This window comes from Talpa europaea (assembly GCF_964194135.1).
Source record: "Talpa europaea genome assembly, chromosome: 6".
NCBI classification, from domain to species: domain Eukaryota; kingdom Metazoa; phylum Chordata; class Mammalia; order Eulipotyphla; family Talpidae; genus Talpa; species Talpa europaea.
In genome coordinates, this window is record NC_140072.1 from 71,730,282 (window position 1) to 71,756,335 (window position 26,054).

At 35.9% G+C, this 26,054-nt stretch overlaps 1 protein-coding gene and 1 pseudogene across 10 annotated transcripts in view; both read left to right on the forward strand.

The window, feature by feature from the left end:
- LOC311172126 (E3 SUMO-protein ligase RanBP2) overlaps nucleotides 1–26,054 on the forward strand; it is a gene marked incomplete at its 3' end in the record, with an annotated part of 72,068 nt that overhangs the window by 28,292 nt on the left and 17,722 nt on the right. For 3 of the 9 annotated variants that reach the window (XM_084235287.1, XM_084235288.1, XM_084235289.1), the window contains exons 13-23: nucleotides 6,957–7,118; nucleotides 7,384–7,521; nucleotides 7,596–7,742; nucleotides 8,487–8,666; nucleotides 8,746–8,829; nucleotides 11,090–11,225; nucleotides 14,369–14,463; nucleotides 15,356–20,282; nucleotides 23,155–23,325; nucleotides 23,944–24,036; nucleotides 24,593–24,771. In XM_084235287.1, coding sequence (XP_084091413.1) covers nucleotides 6,957–7,118; nucleotides 7,384–7,521; nucleotides 7,596–7,742; nucleotides 8,487–8,666; nucleotides 8,746–8,829; nucleotides 11,090–11,225; nucleotides 14,369–14,463; nucleotides 15,356–20,282; nucleotides 23,155–23,325; nucleotides 23,944–24,036; nucleotides 24,593–24,771 — 6,312 coding nt within the window. Of the gene's footprint in view, nucleotides 1–6,956; nucleotides 7,119–7,383; nucleotides 7,522–7,595; nucleotides 7,743–8,486; nucleotides 8,667–8,745; nucleotides 8,830–11,089; nucleotides 11,226–14,368; nucleotides 14,464–15,355; nucleotides 20,283–20,840; nucleotides 20,919–23,154; nucleotides 23,326–23,943; nucleotides 24,037–24,592; nucleotides 24,772–26,054 lie in introns of all 9 variants that reach the window. The other 6 variants (XM_084235294.1, XM_084235290.1, XM_084235295.1 and 3 more) reach the window with 6 other exon arrangements.
- On the forward strand, nucleotides 25,248–25,933 carry LOC311172499 (nascent polypeptide-associated complex subunit alpha-like; annotated as a pseudogene). The gene has a single exon. The product of its transcript is annotated as a nascent polypeptide-associated complex subunit alpha-like (transcript).

Consider the following 26,054-nt stretch of genomic DNA (forward strand, 5'->3'; position numbering starts at 1 on the left):
TGTTTTAGTGACCACTTTGCCTACAAAATAATGACTAGGACTCTTTGAGAGACATGAATGAATAAACAACTAAATATTGGGGACATAGATTTGATTATAGAGGATTTGTAGTCTTTGTCCACACCAGCTGGGCCTGGACACTCTTGGAATGTTTGGAAACGTGTAGTTATTTAATTTCTTCCATTCCATTTTGGGTACTTTTTTTTTTTTTTTTGAGGCAAAGAGGATTTTATTACATAGTATTTACATTTCTTAAATTCAGCACTTTGAAGGCCAGTAGTCATATTTGGAAAATTACTATTTGCCTGACACGTGGTAATATCTCCATATGTGTTGGTAAAGATTGGACAATAATTGAAGGAAAGTTCCTTTCTTTTAATTCTGGTGCTTAAAATCACTGTGAAACAGGACATACGGTTTCAAAAAAAATCTTTTTAAAAATGTAATCAGTTTTTAACTGAGGTAATATTGGGATAATCCAATCGTGTATTCTCACTGTAGTGTGCCCATCACCAACTCACCCATATTCTATCTTCATAGACCATTTTGTTTCCATCCCTTATTGTTCTTACCCTTCCACTACCCATCCCACTTTCACACCCTTTTGTGGTTCATTGCTGTAGTCAACTATCAAGGGTTATTTTTTCAGTATGTCTTTATCTGTAACTTTAGTTGCTTTACATTTCACATATTAGTGACACTATCTAGTATTTATCTTTCTCCTCTGACTTACTTCAAGCTCCATGGTTGTTGCTGCAAATGACATGAGTTATCTTTGATTGCTGCGTAGTATATTCTATTTTGTGTGTGTATCACATCTTGATTCATTCATATGTTTTGGAGCACTTAGGTTGCCTTCGTAGTTTAATTATAAGTGCTGCTGTAAACGAGGAAGAACAGTTTCCTTTCCAATTAGTGTTTTCGAATTTTTTGCATAGATGGCTTGGAGTAAAATTAGTAAGTTGAATGGCAGATTGTTAAATGTTTTGAGACACTTCCATACTGTTTCCATAAGGGCTGGACCAGTTTGCATATCCACCAGGAGTGTAGGAGGCTTCCCTTTTCTTCACATCCTCACCAGCACTTGTTTCTGGTCTTTTCGATGGGGGCCTTTCTCACAGGTGTGAGGTGGTATCTCACTGTGGTCTTGATTTGCATTTCTCTAAAAATAAGTGCTTGTGAGCTTTTTTTCATGTGCCTGTTGGCCATTTGGATGTCTTCTTTGGATGTTTAGTTCTTTTTCCCATTTTTTGATTGTGTCGTTTTGTTTTTGTAGAATTTTATGAGTTCTTTGTATATCTTTGATATTAGTGCTTTGTCAGATGTATGGTGTGCAGATACTTTCACCCTTTCAGTAGGGTCTTTTCAGTTACAATTTCTTTTGCTGTTTGGAAGCTTTTTAGATTGGTATAGTCCCAGCTGTGCATGTTCTCTTGTTTTCCTTGCTATTGGGGATGAATCCCTAAAGGCATCATTAATGCTTATGACATGAAATGTTTGCCTATTTTTTTTCCTATGTATTTTATAGTTTCAGGTTTTACGTCCAAATCTTTGATGAGTTGATTTTGATATGTTGTGAGATCATGGTCTAACTTCATTGTTTTGTATGCAGCTGTCCAGTTCTCCCGACACCATTTATTGAAAAGGCTAGCCTTCTTCCATGTATATTTCTGGCTCTTTTGTCATAGATTAACTGTCTGTATATATGTGGATTTATTTCTGGGCTCTCAATTCTGTTCCTCTGTGTTTCTGTTTTTGTTCCAGTACCATGCTGTTTTAATTACTATGGTTTATAATAGCTTGAGTTCTGGAAGTGTGATACCTTTATCCTCTTTGTCAAGATTGCTTTTGCTTTTCAGGGTCTTTTGTGATTCCATATGAATTTTAGTAGTATTTGCTCTGGTTCTTTTTTTTTTTTTTTCCCCCAAGATTTATTTATTCATGCATACCAGAACCAGGGTACATGCCAGATGCACTGCAGGGTGAGAGGATTCAGAGTGGGTAACAGAACAGGCAGACTGACTGAAATACACTGCTGAGGGGAACAGTGGGAGAGACAGGAGAGGTCTGTCGCGCCATGTGGGATTCTCGCTGGCCTGCCAGGATTGAAACCGCACTGCAGAGGCTGTGGACAGCTTCACAGTAATGTGCTCAACCACCTGCACCACCAGAGGAGGCCCCTGCTCCAGTTCTTTGAAATGTGCTATTGATATTTTTATGGGGATTGTGTTGAATCTTTATATTGTTTTGGTTAGAATGGCTGTTTTGACAATGTTGATTTCTTCCAGTCCATGAACAGGGAATAATATTTTTCTTTTTGTCTTCTTTCATCAATGTCTTATAGTTTTCTTTGTATAAGTCTTTTACTGCCTTTGTTAGGGTTACCACTACATGGGGTTGGTTTTTTTTTTTTTTGCATAATTGTAAATAGGATCACTTCTTTCCTCTTCTGTCTCATTTTTTGTGTATAGGAGGGAAAATGGAATTTTGAGGCTCTCTGTTTATTATGTCATCTGCAAATAAGGATAGCTTTCTATATTCTTTCCCAATTTGGATTCCTTTTATATATTTTCTTGTCCAATTGCTGTATCTGTAACTTCTAGCACTATGTCGAATAGCTGTGGTGAGCATGGACATCCTCACCTTGCACCAGATCTTAGTGGAAAAGTTTTCAGTTTTTCACCATTGAGAATGATACTGGCTATGGGTTTATAGTAAATGGCATTTATTATTTTAAAAGTATATTCCATTTATTATATTTTTCAATATAAATAGGTACTGGATTTTATTAAAAGCTTTCTCAGCATTTATAGGATTGTGTTTTTTGTTGATGTGGTAAATTATGTTGAATGATTTTCAGGTATTGAACCATCCTTGTGTTTCTGGTATGAATCCCACTTGGTTATTGATGTATGATCCTTTTAGTGTATTATTGGATTCAGTGTGCTAGGATTTTATTTAGGATTTTTGCATGTGTGTTCATTAGGGAGATTGGGCCATAATTTTCTTTTCTTGTGCTGTTTTTTTTTTTTTTTTTTTTTGGCTTTGGTATTAGAGTAATATTGGCCTCATAAAAAGTATTTAGAAGTATTCCTTCTTTTTGAATTTTTTAGAAGACTTTGAGCAAGGTAGGCATTAGTTTCTCTTTGAGGGTTTGTCGAATTCACTTGTGAAGCTTTTTGGTCCTGGACTCTTTGTTTTTGCTTGAGTTTTGATTGCTGTTCAGTTTTCTTGCTTGTGATTTGTTTGTTAAGGTTTTCTATTTCCCTGTTTAGTTTGGACTGATTGTATAATTCTGAGAATTTGTCCATCTCTTCTGGATTATTCAAATTGTTAGGTGTTTATAGCAATCTGATTAACCTCTGAATTTCTGTGCCACCTATAGTGATTTTTTTCCTTTTTCACTTTTGATTCTATTTGAGATTTTGCCCTTATTTTCTTGTTGATCTTTGCTGGAGGCTTGTCTTGTTTATTTTTTCCAAGAATCCAAGCTTTTGATTTTGTTGACATTTTGGATGCCTTTTAAATTTCTGTTTTGGGCCTCCCTGGTGGTGCAAGGGGTTGAGCACCACACTGTGGAGCAATCCGCAGCCTCTGCAGCACGAGTCGGCCAGGGAGAAACCCACATGGCGAGGCAGACCTCTCCTGTCTCGCCTGCTGCTCCCCTCAGCAGTGTATTTCGGTCAGTCTGCCTGTTCTGTTCCCCGCTCTGTCTCTGGTGGATCCTCTCAACCCCACATCTCTGGCCTGTACCCCAGCTCTTATGCATAAATAAAATAAATCTTTAAAAAAATTAAGAAATATTTGTTTCATTTCTGCTTTGATTTTTATTTCTGTTCTTCTGTTGACTTTTGGATTTATTTGCTCTTTTTCTAATTCCTCAAGTTGACAAGGGAGTTATTCATAGAGCTCTTTATTGTTTCTTGATGTAAGCCAGCCTGCATTGCTATATATTTCCTTCTTAATAATAATTTTGCTTATTTCCATGCGTTTTCAGTGATTATGTGCTCATTTTTGTGAGGCATTTTTTTTGATTTCTTTATTTCCTCATTAGCCCAGTGGTCTTTCAGTTGTGTTTTGTTCCATCTCCATGTGTTAAAAGATTTCCTTACTTACTTTTGATAGTTGATTTCTGGTTTGATACCTTTATGGTCTGCGAAGATTTCAATCTTTGTGAAATTCTGATATTTGTTTTCTGTCCCAGGATGTTGTCTGTTCTGGAAAATATCCTGTGTGCATTTGAGAAAAATATGTATTCTCCTTTTTTGGGGTTCAGTACCCTATATATATCTGTGAGGTCCAGCAGGTCTAATTCTTTATTTAAGGATAGTGTTTCCCTGTTTATTTTCTGTCTAATTGATCTGTCCATTGGTAAGATTGGGGTTTGAAGTCTCCTACCACAAATATTTTTTTCCTGTGTTTGTTTTCAGAGTCGATAGTTGTTGCCTAATATATTTTGATGCTTCTCAATTTGGTACAGATAGGTTGATGAGTGTTGTCTTCTTGATGTATCGTTCTCTTTATCATTATATAGTATCCCTTCCTGTCTCTTGTTACCTTTTTTAATGGAAATCTGTTTTGTCTGATGTGACTGTCCCTGCCTTCTTTAGAGTCCCATTTGCTTGTAGGATTGTTTTCTAGCCATTTACTTTGAACATATATGTTTGTCTTGGAGTTCATGTTTGTCTCCTGGAGAAAGCAGAAGTTTGGGTTCTGTTTCATGATTCAACTAAATGCTTTGTCTTTTAGTTGATGTGTTCAGTCTGTTTACATTTAAAGTGATTATTGATATGTGATAGTCCATTAATGCCATTTTATTCTTAAGTTTTTTGTGGGTCAGTCTATTTCATTATTTACTTCTTTGTGTGTATTCCTCTTTCACTTTCAGGGTGGATGCTCCTTTCAGTATTCTTGGAGTTGTGGTTTAGTGTTTGCAGACCCCTTAAGCTTTTAAGTGTTTGTAACATGCCATCCATTCTTTCCATAGGAAGTGTTTCTTCATGAAAGTCTGATGTTAGGCTGATTGGTGTACTTTTGTAGGTTTTTTGCTTCTTACCCCTTGTCAACTTCAGTATTCTTTGTCCTGAATTTTTGGAAATTTCATTACTGTATGTCTTGCTGTGGATCTCCTATTTAGGTATGCCAGGGTTCTTTTATCTTTCTCAGTTTGCACATTTATTTCCTTCTTTAATTCTAGAAGTTTTCCTTCATTATTTCTTTAAATATATTTTCTGTTCCTTTCTCTTTTTTCTCTCTAGTGTTACCATTATTCTTACGTTGCCTTCTCTCATGGAATCAATTATTTTTTGGATTGTTTCCTCATTTTTTAAATTTCATTGATTTTTCTTCCTCTACCCAGGTTCTTTGTGCATTTGCATCTTCGGTTGCAATAACTTGTTATACTTCATCTATTCTCCTGTGAATTTCTCCTGAGTCTCCTGAATTTATTTCTTGAAATCTTGAAACTCCATTTTTTTTCTAATTTAGAACTTCAGTTTCTCTTTGGTTCATTGATTTCATTTCTAAGGACATTGATTTCATTTGTTTTTCTAAATATTTTTTAGTTCTTTGAATTTCTTTATCATTGGAATTCTAAACTCTGATAGGGAGAATATAACTTCCATGTCTGTGGTTTCTGGAGGTTTGTTCTCTGTGTTTTACTATTTGTTTGGGGACTCATGTTGCTGTGTGTTGGGTATTTCCTTTTGCCCATTATTAGCTTTGGAACCCAGCTGTTGTATGTGGGATTTCTTCTGGGTGAGGCTCCTGCCTGCTCACTGGTCAGCTATGTGGCCACAGGAGATCATAATGCCTTTGATCACTCTGGTTCACTCCCTGATGTGGGTCTTGGGTCTCACCAGTCTGTGCAGGTGCTGGTGGAGATCTCATGGGAAGTCACAAGGCCTTGGTAGGTCCATGCATATGCTGGCAGGGTCCTGTGGAGGTTTACTTCTGTTGATGAGGGAACATGCTAGCTGGGAACCATGGGAAGCCTCAAGGCCTTTGCTGGTATTGGTTGGGGCCAGTGGGCTCTTGAGAGGCCTCTACTTGATCTGGCACCCTCCCTGACATAGGTCCGGGGCCTCAGTGGTCTGGGCAGGGACTGGCAGTATCTCCCCAAAACTTAGTTTTCCTGGAATACAACTTGGGTGGATAGAGTCACAATGCTGCAAAGTTATTATATCATTCAAGGTCCAAACAGAAACCATACTAGTTAACTTGTGAGACAGCCTAGGTAAAAGAAATTGCAAGCTGGTAGGATGAGTGGCCTCACATCTTGTTTGAGCAGGTGGACTGAATCATTGACTGGTGAGCTCTGTCCAAACAATCTGGCCTACTTCACTAACCATGGGGTGCCAGCCTAGGCCAAAAAAAATCATTTTGGCTACTAAAATTTTTTCCTGTTTCTCAAATGTGTGCAGTTAAATTTATCTTTCTGCTTCATTTTGCTGAGCATACTCCCCTCAAGGTCCATGTTGTCACAAATGGCAAGATTTCTTTCTTTTTTAATGACTGACTAGTATTCTGTTGTGTATATATGCCACATGTTCTTTACCCATTTACCACATCTTCTTTACCCATCTTAGGTAACCAAGGCTTTGCAGGTTAGGGCAATATGGATCTTTCTGAATATTTGAAGTCTGTTCTGTGGCAAGATCATATGTAATTCTTTAGCCCTTTAACCAAACTGACAGCAAAGTCACAGAATCTGGCTATCTGAAAATGGCGATTTTTAAAAAATAGATTGGTCTTCCTCAGAAGGTATCATCATAGAAAAGTGTTTAAAAAAGTTGGGGGGAGAATGATCACTGGTTTTCAGGTCGCTAGTTATTCTAATATTTGAAATTTTATTTGAAATTTCAGCCGGTTGTAATCATTTTTCTGTAAGTTTTTTATTAGATTATTGTTCTGATTATTGTGTTCCTTATTGTATGTTTCTGACTTTCTGTTTGTAGGGTAGCAGTCTCAATTCTTTTTATGACCAACGAGAATACATAGGCAGAAGTGTTCATTATTGGAAGAAGGTGTTGCCATTGTTGAAGACAATAAAAAAGAAGAACAGTATTCCTGAACCTATCGACCCTCTGTTTAAACATTTTCATAGTGCAAACATTCAGGTAATAGAGAATTCTTTTGTGGATTAACTGGAGATGAGGATTTCTAGATTGTAAACAAAGAAATGGAGGCAAAAACTGTTTTAGTTAACTGCCTCTGTAATGGTAGTCTTGCTCTCTAAATAAATCTAAGCTGTTGCAAATAAGATAGGGCAGAAAAGAGTATTAGATACTATTCTCATTAGGTCATATAAAATCTTTGGGAAAACATTTGGATTTAATCATTCTGCTTAGAGGTAATTGACTAAAAATTACTAAATGTGTTTAGGCCTCTGAAATTGGTGACTATGAAGAAGAAGCACACATAACATTTGCTGTATTGGATGCAGTTAATGGAAATATAGAAGATGCTATGACTGCTTTTGAATCTATAAAAAATGTTGTTTCTTACTGGAATCTTGCACTGGTAAGACATGGTACTTGAATTAAAAGTTTCTTGTTTAAAAACTTAATTATTTCATAAAAGCACTCTTTATATAGATTTTTCACAGAAAAGCAGAAGACATTGAAAATGATGCCCTCTCTCCTGAAGAGCAAGAAGAGTGCAAAAATTATCTAAGAAAAACCAGGGATTACCTAATAAAGATTATAGATGACAGTGATTCAGATCTTTCATTGGTCAAAAAAGTGAGTTGAAGGTTGTTTGTATTTTGTTGTTATTGGTTGGTAAGTATTTTTGCCTTTGTTTGATATGTTAGTAATTTCCTAGGTCTTATGTGTTTTTTTAAATTTGGGAATTATACGAAAATACTTGTTGGGAAGTTGGGTTTCGAAGGTAGGATATTTATTTTTGTTACCATTGCAGTATAATTAAAGCAAATGTTGTAACTTAAGGACAAGTTCTTAATTTGGCAATAAAGAATTTTGCTGAAATCGAAAGTAGTTTTTTTCACAACCTTAGAACATTTCTTCAAGTCTTCTTCATCTGCTGTGGACTATATATTTTCTCACAGCAGTTTGAGATTACTGTGAAAGTGTTAACTTCAGTGATGTTCAACCTTACAAGTATTTTGCTGATTAATTTGTGTTGGCTGCTCTTGGAATTAGTATTCATGTTGCCTGTCATCTAATAGTTATATTTTGTCTACAAATTCAAAATCAGTAAACATTAGCAACTTATTTTGTTCATGTTGAAAAAGTTACCAACTTAACATTCCTCTACCATTGTGGCTAACAGAAGTAATAGACACAACATAGGCTTTGGAGAGTCAGGAGACATCAAATTACAAAGCAGATTCATGTGTGTTATTATGTAAGGTATAAAGTGCTTTTTGCATAAAAGAAAAATGTAAGAAAATTTTTATTTCAAAGTTGATGCATTGATATTTAGCAAAAACATTAAAGCCCGTGATTTATGCTCTTTGTTTTTAGTTACCTGTGCCCCTGGAGTCTGTAAAGGAAATGCTTAGTTCAGTCATGCAAGAACTCGATGACTATAGTGAAGGAGGTCCTTTTTATAAAAATGGTTCTTTGCGAAATGCAGATTCAGAAATAAAACATTCTACACCATCTCCCACCAAGTACTCTCTATCACCAAATAAAAGTTATAAGGTAGGTGGGTAAGGAATGAACCATTATGGGATATGTTTCTGTTCTAAATGTTTCAAATACTGTTTTGTTGTCTTTTTAGTATTCTCCCAAAACACCACCTCGATGGGCAGAAGATCAGAATTCTTTATTGAAAATGATCTGCCAACAAGTAGAGGCCATTAAGGTAAAATCCCTTCATTTCTTTAACCTTTGCCTCCCTTAATCTAAGATTCCTTCTTTCGGCATACTTACTTTTTTTTTTTTTTTTTAAGATTTATTTATTTATGCATACAAGAGCTGGGGTACAGGCCAGAGGTGCGGGTGGTGAGAGGATTCACCACAGACAAAGTGGGGAACAGAACAGGCAGATTGACAGAAGTATACTGCTGAGGGGAGGAGCAGGCGAGTCAGGAGAGGTTTGCTGTGCCATGTGGGTTTCTTCTTGGCCGGCCGGGGATCGAACTTGTGCTGCAAAGGCTGTGGACAGCTTCATAGGTTGTGTCTTAACCCCTTGCGCCACCAGGGAGGCCTTACTTTTTTCTAAAGCTGTTTAAAAATGTCACTTTGCCATGCTCGGCGCCTTTTAAAAAGTTACACATATGTCTGTATCCTCCACCAGATGTGAATCCTTCAGTGGTAGAGACTCTTACCAAACATAGCATCATTCTGGCATAGAGGAAATTCCCCCAGGTGATTGAACTAGTGAACTATTCTAATCACAGCTTGGTCTGTGTGTTTCTCATTTTGACTGTGGTAATGTGTATTACATTTATTACTAGGAATTGACAGGTGGTCTAAGCTTCAAAAACTCTTGTTTTTCTAGCATTCAAGAATTTGACTTAATTGTGCAAGGAAATAGTTATATGCATATGTAATGATTGTAACTAGTAAGTTCTTTCATGCTCATTGGGCAAGAAGTAAATCACTCATATTTTTGAAGTTACACCACAGAAAGTGATCAGTGTTTGTTTTAGTGCTATTAGTGATCTGAGAGAGTTGGATGATGTTCTCTGGAGGGAATAGACTTGAATTTGTGCAGAAAATTTTGTATGTAAATTTTGTGAAATCTTGGCCTTGACTTGCCACATAGGTTTCAGGTGCCCACCATTATATTCTGTGGAGGTCTGCTTGTCTGAAAATTTGCATTTAAATACTAACACTGTCACTAATTAATGCTCGAGTCAGGTACTTCCTTCTTTTTTATTTAATATTTTATTTCTAAAGTGAGAATTTGTTGAAACCAGTTATTAGCATATTTTCTAGCTGATTGTATTTTTACAGTTATGATTATAGCATTAATCGCATATTCAAAACTGTGATGCTGATAGATGCCAATAGTGACCAACAGTTTTCCAGTTGATGTGTCTTTAGTATCTAATTTTTGGATTTGTAACATCTCTTCAAGATACGGTAGTTCGCAAATTTCTATTGAGAACATGTATAGGAAATGAAAGCAGGCATGCTGAATCTGTCTCTAAATTCCAACTGGCCAAATGCTTAGGCTCATATAGATACTGTTTTAAAAAGTAACCTCTTGTCTGATACTGGTTTCTGTGGAAAAAGAAGTAGTTTCTTAACAAGTGCTTGTTTTGTTAGACACAGTTTTTGGTTCTGGGTTTGAGTAGGGTGTTGTCAATATTTAGTGACAGAGATCTGAGAGCAGTGGCATAGCTGTCCCTCTGTATGAATGCAGTATGTATACCATTTTGTCCAGGTAGCAGAGTGGTATTATGAAAACATTTTTGGAGTAAGTTCTGATTTAAATTCTATGCCATTTCCTGCATCCTTCCCATTTTAAGATGTGAATTAACATTGTTTATTTAACTATGTAAGGATTAAACATTTAAGTAATTTTCCAGGAATATTATTATATACATAGTATATTCTTATGAATTACTACTTGTTTTCCCTTTCCTAGGATAGCATTTACCCATCACCTTGAAGGATTAGTGGTGTGTTGTTACGTCAGATGTGGAAAGTTAGAATTGGGAGGTAATTTGGGGGTATTGAATAGTACAGATGGATTGAAAAGTAAAGCAGTATGGGAAGATAATGATGGAAGGAGGTTTGGGGCAATACTGTTGAGGGCAGTGAAAGTCACAGGAAAAAGTTAGGTATTTGAGTTTAGAACTGAACTTTAGAAAGATTCATTTAGGCAAGTGTAGGATAGAAATGGAGATGAGGTCATTTAGGAGGATATTCAGTGTTTAGGTTAGAGTTAACTCTTACTCTAGCTTAGAATTAGGAAATGTTACCAAGAAATGAAAGAATAAAAGCAAGTAGGATCATGATCTTAAATTAGCACCTCAGTACTCAGATCTTTTTGGAATATAGAATCTTTTAAAAGGCATCATCAGGTATTTAAATACTTTACATTTGCTGTAGCACTGGTCTGGTATAACATACTCAAGTGTTTAGAACTGATTTTTTTCTTCTTTCAATAGAAAGAAATGCAGGAGTTGAAACTAAATAACAGTAATTCAGGATCCCCTCATCGTTGGCCTACAGAGAATTATGGACCAGATTCAGTACCTGATAGCTATCAGGGATCGCAGACATTTCATGGGGCTCCATTAACAGGTAAGCTGGAAGTTGGATAATTCCAGATGTTGGTGTAATCACTGTACTTTCCTGTCCTTTCATAGACTTGTAAAATCAGCTTGTTACATATATTTTTATATACATGTCTACAGATGTCACTTGAGCTGTACTTGTTATTACTGATACTTTTATAACTTCAAGCAGAGATAGAACAAGTTTTATCTGATCGTCTGGTTATAGAGACTTAAGAATCCTTTAGTGCACATCTCAGAAAAGCATTGGTTGAAATGAAACAATTTGTTATAATTTTAAAAATGTTAAATAATAATGTTACACACTAATAGAGCGCTAATTTAGAATTTGAACTTCTGGGGAATTACTGATGATACTTGATACAAAGATGATACACAGATGGGAAGGAGTTTGGAGCTAGATCACATTGCTTTGGAAGTGCTTTGTCATCTCTCTAAGTTTGTCTATTTGAACCATGAATATACTGCTTGCCTCACATGATTATTAGGAACACTTGTATATGTGTGGGTATGTATTAGGCATTCTCTTAATGTACACAGTAAATGTAATGAACCAAAGGGTAATAATAATAGTGCTTTCTGTGTCAGTGTGCGAGAGTGCTTTCTGTATATAATATTAATCACAGTAATCCAGAGTGGTAGGTGATCATTATTAATTCCAGTTTTATAGATGAGGAAATGGGTTTAGAAAGGCTAGGTAACTTACTATTTATTGTGCAACTAGTTATTGATAGAGCCAAGGTTCAAACTTTGGTGGTGGTTTAACTAAAAGCCACTCATCAGTGCGTTGCATTATCCCCAGGCAATCAGAAGTAATGATAAAAATGTTTCTTTTACATGAGATAGATTGCTGAAATAGTCATAGTGCATATTTTTTTCCCAAGTGGTTTTAACCCAAGAAAGATTTAGAAAGGTATGCTCTAATTTAGTACATTTTTGTGATGGTCCACAGGACCATACTTAAGGCAGTACCACTATCCTCTGTGGCAATGTCTTCTAAATGTAGGCAAATAATAGAAAGAAAATCTTTCTAATCTTATTGAATGTCGTAAGTCATAAATAAATGTATGAGATGTTTAAGAGTTCAAACATTGCTCACTTAAAAACTGCACCATATAAAGCATTGTATAGAAGATAAGTAAACTGGCTAGCCTTTTCTTGGACTTTTCAAGTGCTGTGTAGAGTCCATCATTTGGTTTTTCTTGGGGCACAATTTCCATTTCTTCTATGAACAGGCATAAAAGCTCTTCTGGTTGTTAAACATATTATGCATATTTTCTCATTTTATTCTTGTAATTACCCTATAAATATGTAGAAGCAGCACATCCTCATTGAGGAAAATGAAGACCCCAAACAAGCTAATTGATAAAGTCAGAAAGGAAGAGATCTATGCCTCTGATTTCCATCCTGTGTTCAGATTTTATTTATCTTAATGAAAGTAAAAATATACCAAGATAATGGGTTATTGTCTTTTTAAATTAAAATGATTTAAAAACAAAAATAATAATCTTAAAGAACTTACTGAGAATAGCATAAAGAAAACAAAAAGCTTACCATGTTATATAGAGTTCTGTTAACATTTTGGAGCATTTCTTTCTAGTCCTTAGAACTTTTAATTACATTTTTTTGCCATGTTATATCGTATGAAGGTGAGTTAGCCTCTTCTTTCAATATTATTTTAAGTTTTGAGTATTTTTCCATTAAACACATTTTGAAAGTACTATTAATCAATATAAGGTATTCCATTATGTGCTATTAAAAATAATGCTGTGGACCCATTCTTTAGAGTTGTAGGGCATTTAAAAAATTCTTTTGTCTTGGGAAACTGCTTTCCAGAAAAGCTATGCCAGTTTACACTCTTAACCACCAGTGTTGGTGCCATATCTGCACTCTCACCTAATGTTAGCTATTATCAGTTTAAAAAAACTTAATTTTAAGAGCAAAAATAGTATCCATTTTAACTTAAAAAGTTTTTATGCTAGGCATGCTCCATACTTTATAATCTTCTATATTTCTGGAGTTTATCTGTTCTTTTGGTGCTATTTTTCAGTTTTGATTATTGCTAATGGGTTTATGATAACCTATTTTTTCACTATTAAAAGTCACTAGTTACTAATAAAATCACTAGTTGAATTTCAGACTAAGATTTCTTGTTCATGTCCATCAGCTTGCTCTATTTCCTATGCCTGTTTTCTACCCAAAATAACCATCTTCAGCAGGCAGTTCCATTAGTTTTTCAGATTCAAACTAGGGCTTCTTTAACAATTTTTACTTTTCTAGTAATTGTACATAGAGAGGATACATACACTGGCTAGCTTTTTCTAGGTCTTTTTCAGTGCTTTCCAAAATGAATTGTTTGGTACCTCTTAGGTCTCGATTTCCATTTCTTCTTCTGTGTAAATGTGTAATTTTCCTAGTTGTTTTATTTTCTGGTAAAACTTTGATTAAACCAATTAGATGGCTATTGGTCGTTTCACCATCAGCATGTGTATCTTCTTGGTTTGGTTTCCTGGTGAAACACAAAAATAGTTGGAACAAATAGTTTGTACATCAACGTGAGCATCAGTCATGATGTGTACACTGTTTTTTAGTCAACGGAACACATTTTATGTTACTTGTGAGAACTTTTCCATGAAATCATCAGGTGATTTTTGTCCTGAACATTCTCAGCTTGAGCCTATAAAGTATACCCTGGTCATTCTTCAAATTTTCAAGACTTCGAAAATAAGAGGCCATCATTAGGTTTTGCTTCCTTCAAAAGCCTTCCTGTGACTAGTGTAATTTCCAGTATTTCTGATGTTGAACACAACTGTGCTTTTACATCATACCAATCTTTCTCAGAAAAGATTGGCTTTCTTCTTGGATCTTTTTTGACGCTTGAGACTCTTCTTGTTGACCACCATGGTGCTACTCTCTTATTTTCATGTGTCATATTTAGCAGTTTCTCCTACCTTGTCATATGATAATCTTCTTTATGGTATATTTTGATGTATAGAAATTTAAAAATCTATGTAGTTAAATATCTTTCTTTGATTTCTATTGCTTTTTGTATTTATAGTTCTTGCCTAGATAGTCTAAATTGTAGTATAGACTTTTTTTAACAGTGTTTTCTTTTCTTTGTTTTTTTTGTTTTTTGTTTTTTTTTTTTAGTTGCAACTACTGGCCCTTCAGTATATTATAGTCAGTCACCAGCATATAATTCCCAGTATCTTCTCAGACCAGCAGCTAATGTTACTCCCACAAAGGTAACAAAGGAATAATTTATACATTTATAAATATCTCCTTTTTAATTGTTCAGGCTTCCTTCAGAGAAATTAAAAAAGTAGTTCACCATTAAAATTTTTATGTCCCACAAGGTGTAGAAATTTGAAATTTTTCTTTAGATACAGAAATAATGCTTCTTAGGCATCTTATTTTTATGTTACAGTAAGTGAAGATTTAGAATCTTTTAAATGGGGTGGGTGGTAGTAGTGGTGGTTCCTGCATCATTCTGTTTTGGCAGAATAGAATGTCCTTGCTGAACCACTAGGTGGTAAGTACTTCTAGACCTGAAGTGGCTATATATCTGTCACTTAAGATGCAGTTTACAATAGTAGTGAAATGTAAAACTTTGAAGACAGGGTTTGGGTACATTTGGACCCTGACTCTTAAGCTTTACTGTGACCTAAGGCAAGATTCTTAACCTCTCTGTGCATTAGCTTCCTCATGTGTAAAATGAGGAGAATGCCTTAATTAATGGGGTTTTTGAATTTATTAAAGTGAGTTAACATGTAAGTAAGGTGCTTAGAACAGTGCCCAGTTGACACATTAGTAAATGCTCAATAAACATTAGTCTTCATCATCACCATCATTATTATTAGCATTATTTGACACATTGTTTGGGGATGAAGATATTCTATGGATTTATTGTAGGAGAATTAGATTTTTAGGTGCTGTGGTTAGTGAAAGGCAATTTTCATTATACTCCAATAAGGACTATAACTGTCTTTATAGTAATGGTGTCTTCTGTTAATGATGTACTAATTGTATCTTTACTTACAATACCCGTGTTTGAAATTTGTGAGATTTAGTTTATATCTAATTTACCTGTAGTTTTGAAGACAGTCCACCAAAATTTTTAACTTTTTTTTCTTTTAGGGTCCAGTTTATGGAATGAATAGACTTCCACCTCAGCAGCATATTTATGCATATTCACAACAGATGCACACACCACCTGTGCAAAGCTCATCTGCTTGCATGTTCTCTCAAGAGATGTATGGTCCTCCCTTGCGTTTCGAGTCTCCTGCAACAGGAATTCTGTCACCCAGGGGCGATGATTACTTTAATTACAATGTTCAGCAGGCCAGCACAAACCCACCTTTGCCAGAACCAGGTTATTTTACAAAACCGGCAGTTGCAGCTCATGCGTCAAGATCTGCAGAATCTAAGGGTATAGAATTTGGAAAAACTAATTTTGTTCAACCTGTGCCAGGTGAAGGAATAAGACCATCTCTGACAACACCTGCACATACAACTCAGCCAGCTCCTTTTAAATTTAACTCAAACTTCAAATCAAATGATGGTGACTTCACATTTTCCTCACCACAGGTTGTAACACAGCCTCCTTCTACGACTTACAATAATAGTGAAAGTCTTTTAGGCCTCCTGACTTCAGATAAACCTTTGCAAGGAGATGGCTATAGTGGCCCAAAAGCTGGTCAGACGATTGTACATCGAAATACATTCAACTTTGGAAGCAAAAATATGTCTGGAATTTCATTTACTGAAAACTTGGGCTCAAATCAACAAAAGAATTCTGGTTTTCTTCGAAGTGATGATATGCTTACTTTTCACAGTCCAGGAAAGTCAGTATTTGGAACACCTGCTCCAGATCTGGCCAATAAGAGTCATGAAACAGATGGAGGAAGTGCCCATGGTGATGATGATGATGATGGCCCTCATTTTGAGCCTGTAGTGCCTCTTCCTGATAAGATTGAGGTAAAAACTGGTGAGGAAGATGAAGAAGAATTCTTTTGTAATCGTGCAAAATTGTTCCGTTTTGATGCAGAATCCAAAGAATGGAAGGAACGCGGTATTGGTAATGTAAAAATACTAAGGCATAAAACATCTGGTAAAATTCGCCTTCTAATGAGACGGGAGCAAGTATTGAAAATCTGTGCAAATCATTATATCAATCCAGATATGAGACTGACACCAAATGCTGGATCAGACAGATCTTTTGTGTGGCATGCTCTTGATTATGCAGATGAGTTGCCCAAACCAGAACAACTTGCTATTAGATTCAAAACTCCCGAAGAAGCAGCACTTTTCAAGTGCAAGTTTGAAGAAGCCCAGAACATTTTAAAAGCCTCAGGAGCAAATGTAACCGTAACAAGTCAGACTATGAGAATTGTGGATGAAACCACAAGTCATGAAAGTAATGATATTTGCAAACCTGATATAGGAAACATGAATTTTGAATTTCAAGTTGTAAAGAAAGAGGGGTCTTGGTGGCATTGTAACAGCTGTTCATTAAAGAATGCTGCAACTGCTAAGAAATGTGTATCGTGCCAAAATCTAAACCCAAACAGTAAGGAACTCCTTGGCCCATCATCATCTGAAACTATTTCTACTCTTAAAACAGGGCCAGAAAACACTCCAGATAGATTTGCATTGATGTCGCCAAAGAAAGAAGGTCACTGGGATTGCAGCGTTTGTTTAGAAAGAAATGAACCAACTGTATCTAGATGTTTTGCATGCCAGAATACAAAGACTGCTAACAAAAGTGGATCTTTGTTTGCTCAGCAAACTTCCTTTAAATTTGGCCAGGGAGATCTTCCTAAATCTGTTAACAGTGATTTCAAATCTGTTTATTCTATAAAGGAAGGACAATGGGATTGTAGTGAGTGCTTGGTGCGAAATGAAGGAACGTCTACAAAATGTGTTGCTTGTCAGAATCAAAGAAAACAGAGTTTATCTACTACTTCTACTTCAGCATCTGCTGCTTTTAAGTTTGGTACTGCAGAGATCAATAAAACCCCAAAGAATGGATTTGAGGACATGTTTGCTAAGAAGGAAGGACAGTGGGATTGCAGTGAATGTTTGGTAAGAAATGAAGCAAATGCTACAAAATGTGTTGCCTGTCAGCATCCAGCTAAACCAAGTCTGTCTACTCCTGTTCCAGCACCTTCCTTTTTTAAGTTTAGTACTTCAGAGTCAAACAAGTCTACAAAGAGTGGATTTGAAGGACTTTTCACTAAGAAAGAAGGACAGTGGGATTGCACTATGTGCTTGGTACGAAATGAAGCAAATGCTACCAAATGTGTTGCTTGTGAGAATCCGAATAAACAGAACCAGCCCACTTCTGTTCCAGCACCTGGCTCTTCAGATACAAGTAAGGCTCCAAAGAGTGGATTTGAAGGACTTTTCACCAAGAAAGAAGGACAGTGGGATTGCACTATGTGCTTGGTACGAAATGAAGCAAATGCTACCAAATGTGTTGCTTGTGAGAATCCAAATAAACAGAACCAGCCTACTTCTGTTCCAGCACCTGGCTCTTCAGATACAAGCAAGGCTCTGAAGAGTGGATTTGAAGGTGTGTTCACCAAGAAGGAAGGAAAGTGGGATTGTAGTACTTGTTTTGTACAAAATGAGAATTCTTCTTTAAAATGTGTGGCTTGTGATGCTTCCAGACCAACTCATAAATCAATTACTGAAGCTTCTTCAGCTTTCACATTGGGCTCAAAACCAAAGTTAAATGACTCTTCTGGAAATCAGGTGGGAACAGGATTTAAAAGTAACTTTTCTGAAAAATCTTTTAAATTTGGCAGTACAGAACAAGGATTTAAATTTGGACATGTGGATCAAGAAAATATACCTTCATTTACATTTCAGGGTTCTTCTAATACAGACTCTAAGTCAACAAAAGAAGGATTTAGCTTTTCTATCCCTATGTCTGCTGATGGACTTAAATTTGGCATTCAGGAGCTAGGAAATCAAGAGAAGAATGAAAATATTGAAAATGATACTGGCTTTCAGGCTCAGGATGTTAATAATCAGAGGAATGGTAGTGGTGTGTTTTTTGGTCAGACTGGCAGCACTTTTACCTTTGCAGATCTTGCAAAATCAACTTCAGGAGAAGGGTTTCAGTTTGGCAAAAAAGACCCTAATTTCAAGGGATTTTCAGGTGCTGGAGAAAAATTATTCTCATCACAAAGTGGTAAAATGCCTGATAAAGCTGACACATCTGCTGACCTGGAGAAAGACGATGATGCCTATAAGACTGAGGATAGTGATGACATCCATTTTGAGCCAGTAGTTCAGATGCCTGAAAAAGTGGAACTTGTAACAGGAGAAGAAGATGAAAAAGTTCTTTATTCACAGCGGGTAAAATTATTTAGATTTGATGCTGAGATAAGCCAGTGGAAAGAAAGAGGCTTGGGAAACTTAAAAATTCTCAAAAATGAAGTCAATGGCAAACTAAGAATGCTAATGCGAAGAGAACAGGTACTAAAAGTATGTGCTAATCATTGGATAACAACTACAATGAACCTGAAGCCTCTCTCTGGATCAGATAGAGCATGGATGTGGTTAGCTAGTGATTTTTCCGATGGTGATGCCAAGCTAGAGCAGTTAGCAGCAAAATTTAAAACACCAGAGCTTGCTGAAGAGTTCAAGCAGAAGTTTGAGGAATGCCAGCGACTTCTGTTAGATATACCACTTCAAACGCCCCATAAACTTGTAGATACTGGTAGAGCTGCCAAGTTAATACAGAGAGCTGAGGAAATGAAGAGTGGACTAAAAGACTTTAAAACATTTTTGACAAATGATCAAACAAAAGTAACTGATGAAGACAGTAAGAGTTCAGGTACAAGTGCTTTAGACATATCCACCAAACCAAATCCTGAAAACACGGGACCCACATTAGAGTGGGATAACTATGACTTAAGGGAAGATGCTTTGGATGATAGTGTAAGTAGTAGCTCAGTACATGCTTCTCCATTGGCAAACAGCCCTGTGAGGAAAAATCTCTTCCGCTTTGGTGAGTCAACAACAGGATTTAACTTCAGTTTTAAATCTGCTTTGAGTCCATCTAAGTCTCCTGCCAAGTTGAATCAGAGTGGGACCTCAGTTGGCACTGATGAAGAATCTGATGTCACTCAAGAGGAAGAGAGAGATGGACAGTATTTTGAACCTGTTGTACCTTTACCTGATCTGATTGAAGTGTCCAGTGGTGAAGAAAATGAACAAGTTGTTTTTAGTCACAGAGCAAAACTCTATAGATATGATAAAGATGTTGGTCAGTGGAAGGAAAGGGGCATTGGTGATATAAAGATTTTACAGAATTATGATAATAAGCAAGTTCGCATAGTAATGAGAAGGGACCAGGTATTAAAACTTTGTGCCAATCACAGAATAACTCCAGACATGACTTTGCAAAATATGAAAGGAACAGAAAGAGTGTGGGTGTGGACAGCATGTGACTTTGCAGATGGAGAAAGAAAAGTAGAACATTTAGCTGTTCGTTTCAAACTACAAGATGTTGCAGACTCATTTAAGAAAATATTTGATGAAGCAAAAATAGCTCAAGAAAAAGATTCTTTGGTAACACCTCATGTTTCTCATTCCACCACTCCCAGAGAGTCACCATGTGGCAAAATTGCTGTAGCTGTATTGGAAGAAACTACAAGAGAGAGGACAGATTTAATTCCGAGTGACATTGTAGCAGATGCGGCATCAGAAATTGAAGTGTCTGGCACATCTGAAACATCAACAAAAGCAGTGGTTTCTCCTCCAAAGTTTGTATTTGGTTCAGAATCTGTTAAAAGCATTTTTAGTAGCGAAAAATCAAAGCCATTTGCATTTGGCAACAGTTCAGCTACTGGATCTTTGTTTGGATTTAGTTTTAATGCACCTAGTTCAGTAGTCCAGAGTGGATCTGAAAGAAAAGTGGAACTGAATAATTACGAACAGTCAAAGAACTCTGATATCAAACAATCTTCAGATGGTAAAATCAGACATCTTTTTGCTGCTTTTCCGAAAGAGGAGTCCTCAACTAATTATACATTTAAAACACCAGAAAAGGGTAAGCATTTTAGATCAGTCTTTCTCTATTCTTTTAATGCTATCTTTATACATACATTTTGTAGGATACTAATGTCTTAGTAATAGTTGGGTCATAAACACAGTGCTTTTTGAACAGCAGAGAAAAACCTATTTTTTTTCCCTAAATCAGCTTACCTATTAGTGTTCACACAGCAACATAGATTATGTGTGTAAGTTTATTTTGGAGATTCAGTGACTGGAAGATATCTGTGTCATGCTTAGAACAGAGAATAAGAACCCAATAAGGGAGTTTAGTGACTTGCGTACTTGAATCATGAGCTAAATGAACTCATGGTTTTTTAGTGTTCATTCTTGAATTAATTTTTTTTGTTAATGAAAAGATAATGGTACTGAGTTGTTGATAGTTTATGTTAGGTAGTCTTGCCATTATTTATTAAATGAGCAAAGAATAAAACCACCAGTATAAATGAGTATAGCCAAATAGGTATAAATTGAGGGATTCTGGCTTTTTATAATATAAAATCATTTTTACTTTGATTCTCAAATGTTGAAAAATGAAATACTCTTTATTTTCTAGGATTTAATTTTAGCCTTTTTAAATCTAACCCAATGGCTTTTTGGACCAGCACCCCTTCCTCACAGCCTGAGAACACAGGTATAGCTAGCATTCTCAGTGTGAGATGACTAGTTTCTTGGCAGTTGGTAGTCCTTAGCAAAGTAACTGGCTGTATGTAATTAAGTACTTAACACTACATGTGCATGTTAAACAATGTCAGTTTAAGCAAGTACCTTTTTACTGGTGGTATAACACCTTTTAATGCTGTTTTTTTCTTTTTTTCTTTTTTTAATGTTCTTGGATGTCATGTTTTATCACTATTGTACATCGTTATTTGGGGGTAGATCCCTGTCATCTTTACCTTGCTCAGCAATGTACTTCATTACCATTTTTTTCTGCTCTGCTTACTGAAGACCTGTATTTTATTTAGCCATTATCTTTAGCTGCTACATATCCCAACATGTGCCTTCGCAGCAGCTTCTATAGACCATAGAATAGAGTCTCCCTTTAGGGCTATCCCTTTTGACATGGCTTAGAACAATATTGTATTTGAATGTTACACCCCATTATTAACGCCACATTTTTATACCTGGTATGTAATTTAGGTATTGCAAATCATTTACAAAACAGTTGTTGATAGTGGATTGGAATAATAGGGGAAACTTAAAAGGCCTTTAAGAGCAAAGTCCAATAAACTAAAATAACTTTTTGTTCTTAAAGATTCATTTTCTAAGAAATTATAGGAAAAGTGTGGACTTTTCTATAAAGGATACATACTTATACAAAGACTCTGTGGGCTGCACATAAAACTCCCTGGTCTAAGATGAGGGAGCCTTCTTTCAAGGCTCAGAATGTTAATAGTCCCAAAGCAGTTAGAGATGAAAACTTGAGACATTAGGAAACTGACACCCTGATATGCCCAAATTTTCTTTACCAACTAATAGGGGAAGTGACACAAGAATCATCTTTCAGTTGTGTTTTTTTTTTTTTTTAACTGTCCTTGGCTAGGACTTGATAACTAAGAGTGAACTGCAAGTTTAACATTGTAAAAAGGCTAGTAGAAATAAAATATGACCTGTGCTCATGTAAATTAAAATTTTCTAGTAGCTACATTTTAAAAAGAGCAAAAAGAGAAGCATTAAATAAACTTTAATAATTATTCAGTTTGAACCATTAAGTCTGAAATGAGATTTTTTTTAGTGGTGGTGGTAAAATCAAGTCTTTAAAATCCAGTTTGTATTTTTATACTTCAGCAGATTTCATTTTGTACTAATCCTATTTCAGGTGCTTAAAAGCTCTTCAATATGGCTAATTTGTCATATTGGATAGCACTAGTTGGTACTTAACATGCTTCATGATTTGCTCTACTTCATCAGTTCCTTAGCCAGAAATTCTTGTTATAGACCAAAGCAGGTTATATGAAGAATATCTTTTCTCTACATATTGTAGCCTTTTTTTGTTGCTGATTTCTTAACCTTAGAAAGTGCCTTAGATTCCTGTATTATTACTTACCCATAGGATAATGGTTTTTCTTTTCTTTTATCTATTATGCTTGCAAATATGCAGAACTGGATGTAACTCTAATCACTTGCCATCCTTGGAAATTGTTAATTCCTTGTAAGAACTAATCAAGGTTGGCTTTGCATTGTTTTCATATATATACTAATTTTTGCTTATTCTTTTTAAGTTTTTTTCCTCCCGGTTATTGCAAATGCATGGTATTTTGCTAAGTTATTGTTAAGTATGCCAAATATGGTTATGGTGGGACATTTTAAATTATATCCATTAATAATATTTTCAATTATCAGTAAGCAAAAGCATGGTTTATTTGTTTTTAATAGTTTCTGTGTCAGGGACTCCCTGGTTGTGCAGGGATTCTAGTCTCAGCACTATCAAGCTATTGCTAGCCACTGTGGCATGAGTTTAATCCCTGGCCAGGGAGCTAACCCACATGACACAGCAGACCTCCTGTCTCTCCCGCTGCTTCCCTCAGCAGTGTATTTCAGTGGATCCGCCTGTTTTCCTCACTCTGGCTGTGGTGAATCCTCTCACCTTCTGCCCCTCTGACCTGCACCCCAGTTCTTGTATGCATAAATGAGTAAAAATAAACCTTTAAAAAAATAAAAAATAGTTTCTGTGTTCAATAAGGCTTTTTGATAGAACATTAAACAAGTTTTATAATTCTAATTAATGTTAAAGAGCTCTGTTTACATTAGTGTATATTTTTATTAGTATGCTATTTTAACCTAAGTGTAGGTTCCATGCTTTATATTTTCTGTTAAAATAGTGTAGTTTTTATTTAACACTTGTTTTTATTTTTTTACTTGTGTTGTAGCAAAAGTGGAGAAAAAACATGAAGATACATCCTCAGATGACGACGTACTCATTGTATACGAGCTAATCCCAACGCCTGAGCAAAAAGCTCTTGCAAGCAAACTTAAACTCCCTCCAACTTTCTTCTGCTATAAGAATAGACCAGATTATGTTAGCGAAGATGAGGAGGATGGTAAATCTTTTGTGATTTTAAAAGCATTGTGTTTGTGATAATCTTACTAATTGGGAGTATGGTTAAATTCTTGTAAGCCTGCCTCTTAGATCTCATCACTGCTCTCCTTGCCATAGATATGGTAAAAATAGCTTAAATCTATTTGGGAATAGCCAGTGAATATAATAATAGAACTGCTTTCATTTATTAAGGATTTTTTTGAAGGCTACCATGACAGGAATTTTAAGGGAATTGAATCGAAAGTTTCCTGGAGTCTTAGAGAAATGGGAGAAGCAGACAGGGGTATAATTTTGGAAGCCTTTGTAATATCATAGTTTTTAAGCATGGGAGTTCATGCTCAGGAAAGTTTCAGTAGAACCAATTGAGAAGCGGTAGAGAGAGTTGGATTGTGAGACATGATGGGAGACAGGAAGAGGGGCCAAAATGATAGAGCATCATAAACGAGAACTTTAGCAAAAGTTCTAAAAGTAGAGGAGGCATTAAGTGTATCAAATTGGCAAAATTGGTGGTTGTTTAGATGTGTGGAGGGTAATGGAAAATGAGATGATTCCTAGTTTTCTAGCTAGGGAAACTGACATTAGAAATTTCTTTATCTAATATAATCAATTATTCTTTAAGATGAAGATTTTGAAACAGCTGTCAAGAAACTTAATGGAAAATTATATCTGCAGGATTCAGAAAAGTGTAGATCCTTAGAAGAAAATCTGGCAGGTATGGTAAATTACAATCACTAATTATATTGTTTTTTAAAAATCGTTTCAATAAGGAATTTCCTGTTCATTTCTGTTATCAGTATTACCTACATAATACACTTGTGGTTATTTATTAAAAATAATAATGAGGGGCCTCCCCTGGTGGTGCAGGTGGTTGAGCACAGTGCTATGAAGCTGTCTGCAGCCTCTGCAGCACCTGTTCAATCCCAGCCATCCAGCGAGGATCCCTCATGGCGCAGCAGACTTCTCCTGTCTCGCCTTCTGCTCCCCTCAGCAGTGTATTTTGTCATTCTGCCTGTTCTGTTCCCCACTCTGTCTCTGGTGAATCCTCTCATCCTCCCGTGTATCTGGCCTATACCCCGGTTCTTGTATAATAAATAAATCTTTTAAAAAAAATAATAAGTGGAAAACTGTTTTCTTGGTGATACTTGTTTCTGTTAGCATTCATTGTCTTGTTATATAGTCTGTAGTTTTCATTAAGGATTATTATTGTAGAGTATGTGGATTTTATCTACTATTAACTATCTTTTGTTTGTATTATACGGGATTTTCAGATAATGAGAAAGAATGTGTTATTGTTTGGGAAAAGAAACCAACAGTTGAAGAGAAGGCAAAAGCAGATACATTAAAGCTTCCACCTACATTTTTTTGTGGAGTCTCCAGTGATACTGATGAAGACAACGGAAATGGGGAAGACTTTCAGTCAGAGCTTCAAAAAGTTCAGGAAGCTCAAGTAAGAACATCTCAATTGTTTTCTTTTTGCTTCAATTCTCTGTTGATAGAATAAACTAGAATGTTCTTAACAAATGGGTTGTGGCTAGCAAATGACCTAGGCATCTTTCTGTCAGAAAAGGTTTATCTCTGTGGTAAAGGTTTGCCATTCTGGCCTATCCTGGTATCCCATCATCCTACTGCCCCTGTTTCATATCTGTTTAGTGAGATAGGTACTATTTATGGTTTGACACACTCACTTTGCTCTTAGAATGTATTCTCCAGGAATAAGGGGGGCTTCTTTAATGTAAATTTGAATCATGCAAGTTGAATCAATGAAGTTTAAATATGGTTGTATTTTTTTTTCTGTTTAAAGCTGAAGAATTACAACTTAATTAAAATGAATAATTTTAAAACAGAAAAAATTGCCTTTAAATAATTTCAACGTGGCTTGCTCTTATTCTTGCCACCATGTTGTTTGTGAGTTCCCTTCACAAAATGACTAGTGAAACAATGGAAACCTTCCCTCCTACAGAGCTAGGAGTTGCCACAGCCCCAGGCTGAGACAGGTTTTGGAACAGAATCTTGACAGTATTGAATCAGTACATGTACTTGAGGAACAGGATTCCACACAGGCAGCCACACAACAAGCTTTTCTGGCAGCAGCAGCTGAAATTGATGAAGAGCCCACCGGTAATGCAAAGTAGAGCCAGAGTGAAAAGAAGGCTGTGTCCAAACTGGGTCTTTGACCTTTACAAGGGTTACTAGAGTCACTATCTGGAAATCTGAAAGTATTCTCTTTGTCATTCCAAAACTAGATCAAAAGCTCAGCTTCTGATATCTACATAGTTTTAGGGGAAGCAATGATTGATGATTTATGTCAGCTGGCAGCTGCTGAAAAATTCAAAGTTCAAGGTGAAACTGTCTTAGATATTTCAAAAACCACAGATTCCAACTGTAGAAGAGGGAGTGAAGTGAAAAGGTTGATGAAATTATCTGTGGAAGTTAAGGACCTAGAATTGGTCATGTCACAAGCAAATGTGTTGAGAGCAAAGGCAGTAGGAGCCCTAAAGAACAGCAGTAATGATACTGTAAATGCTAGTAAGGAATTAACAGTGAAACAGTCTGAAAAGAGGACTTTTTCTTTTGCCCTTTTGTGTCTCAAAAGAGTGACTGCAGCTTAGTTTTAAATTTGTACGGTTTCTATCATTAATAACGCTGTGGCTTCTTGTGGGATTAAAAAAATAATTTTAACACTGATCTGCAGAATGAATTGCACATCATTTATTCTTTTCCCACCTTGTG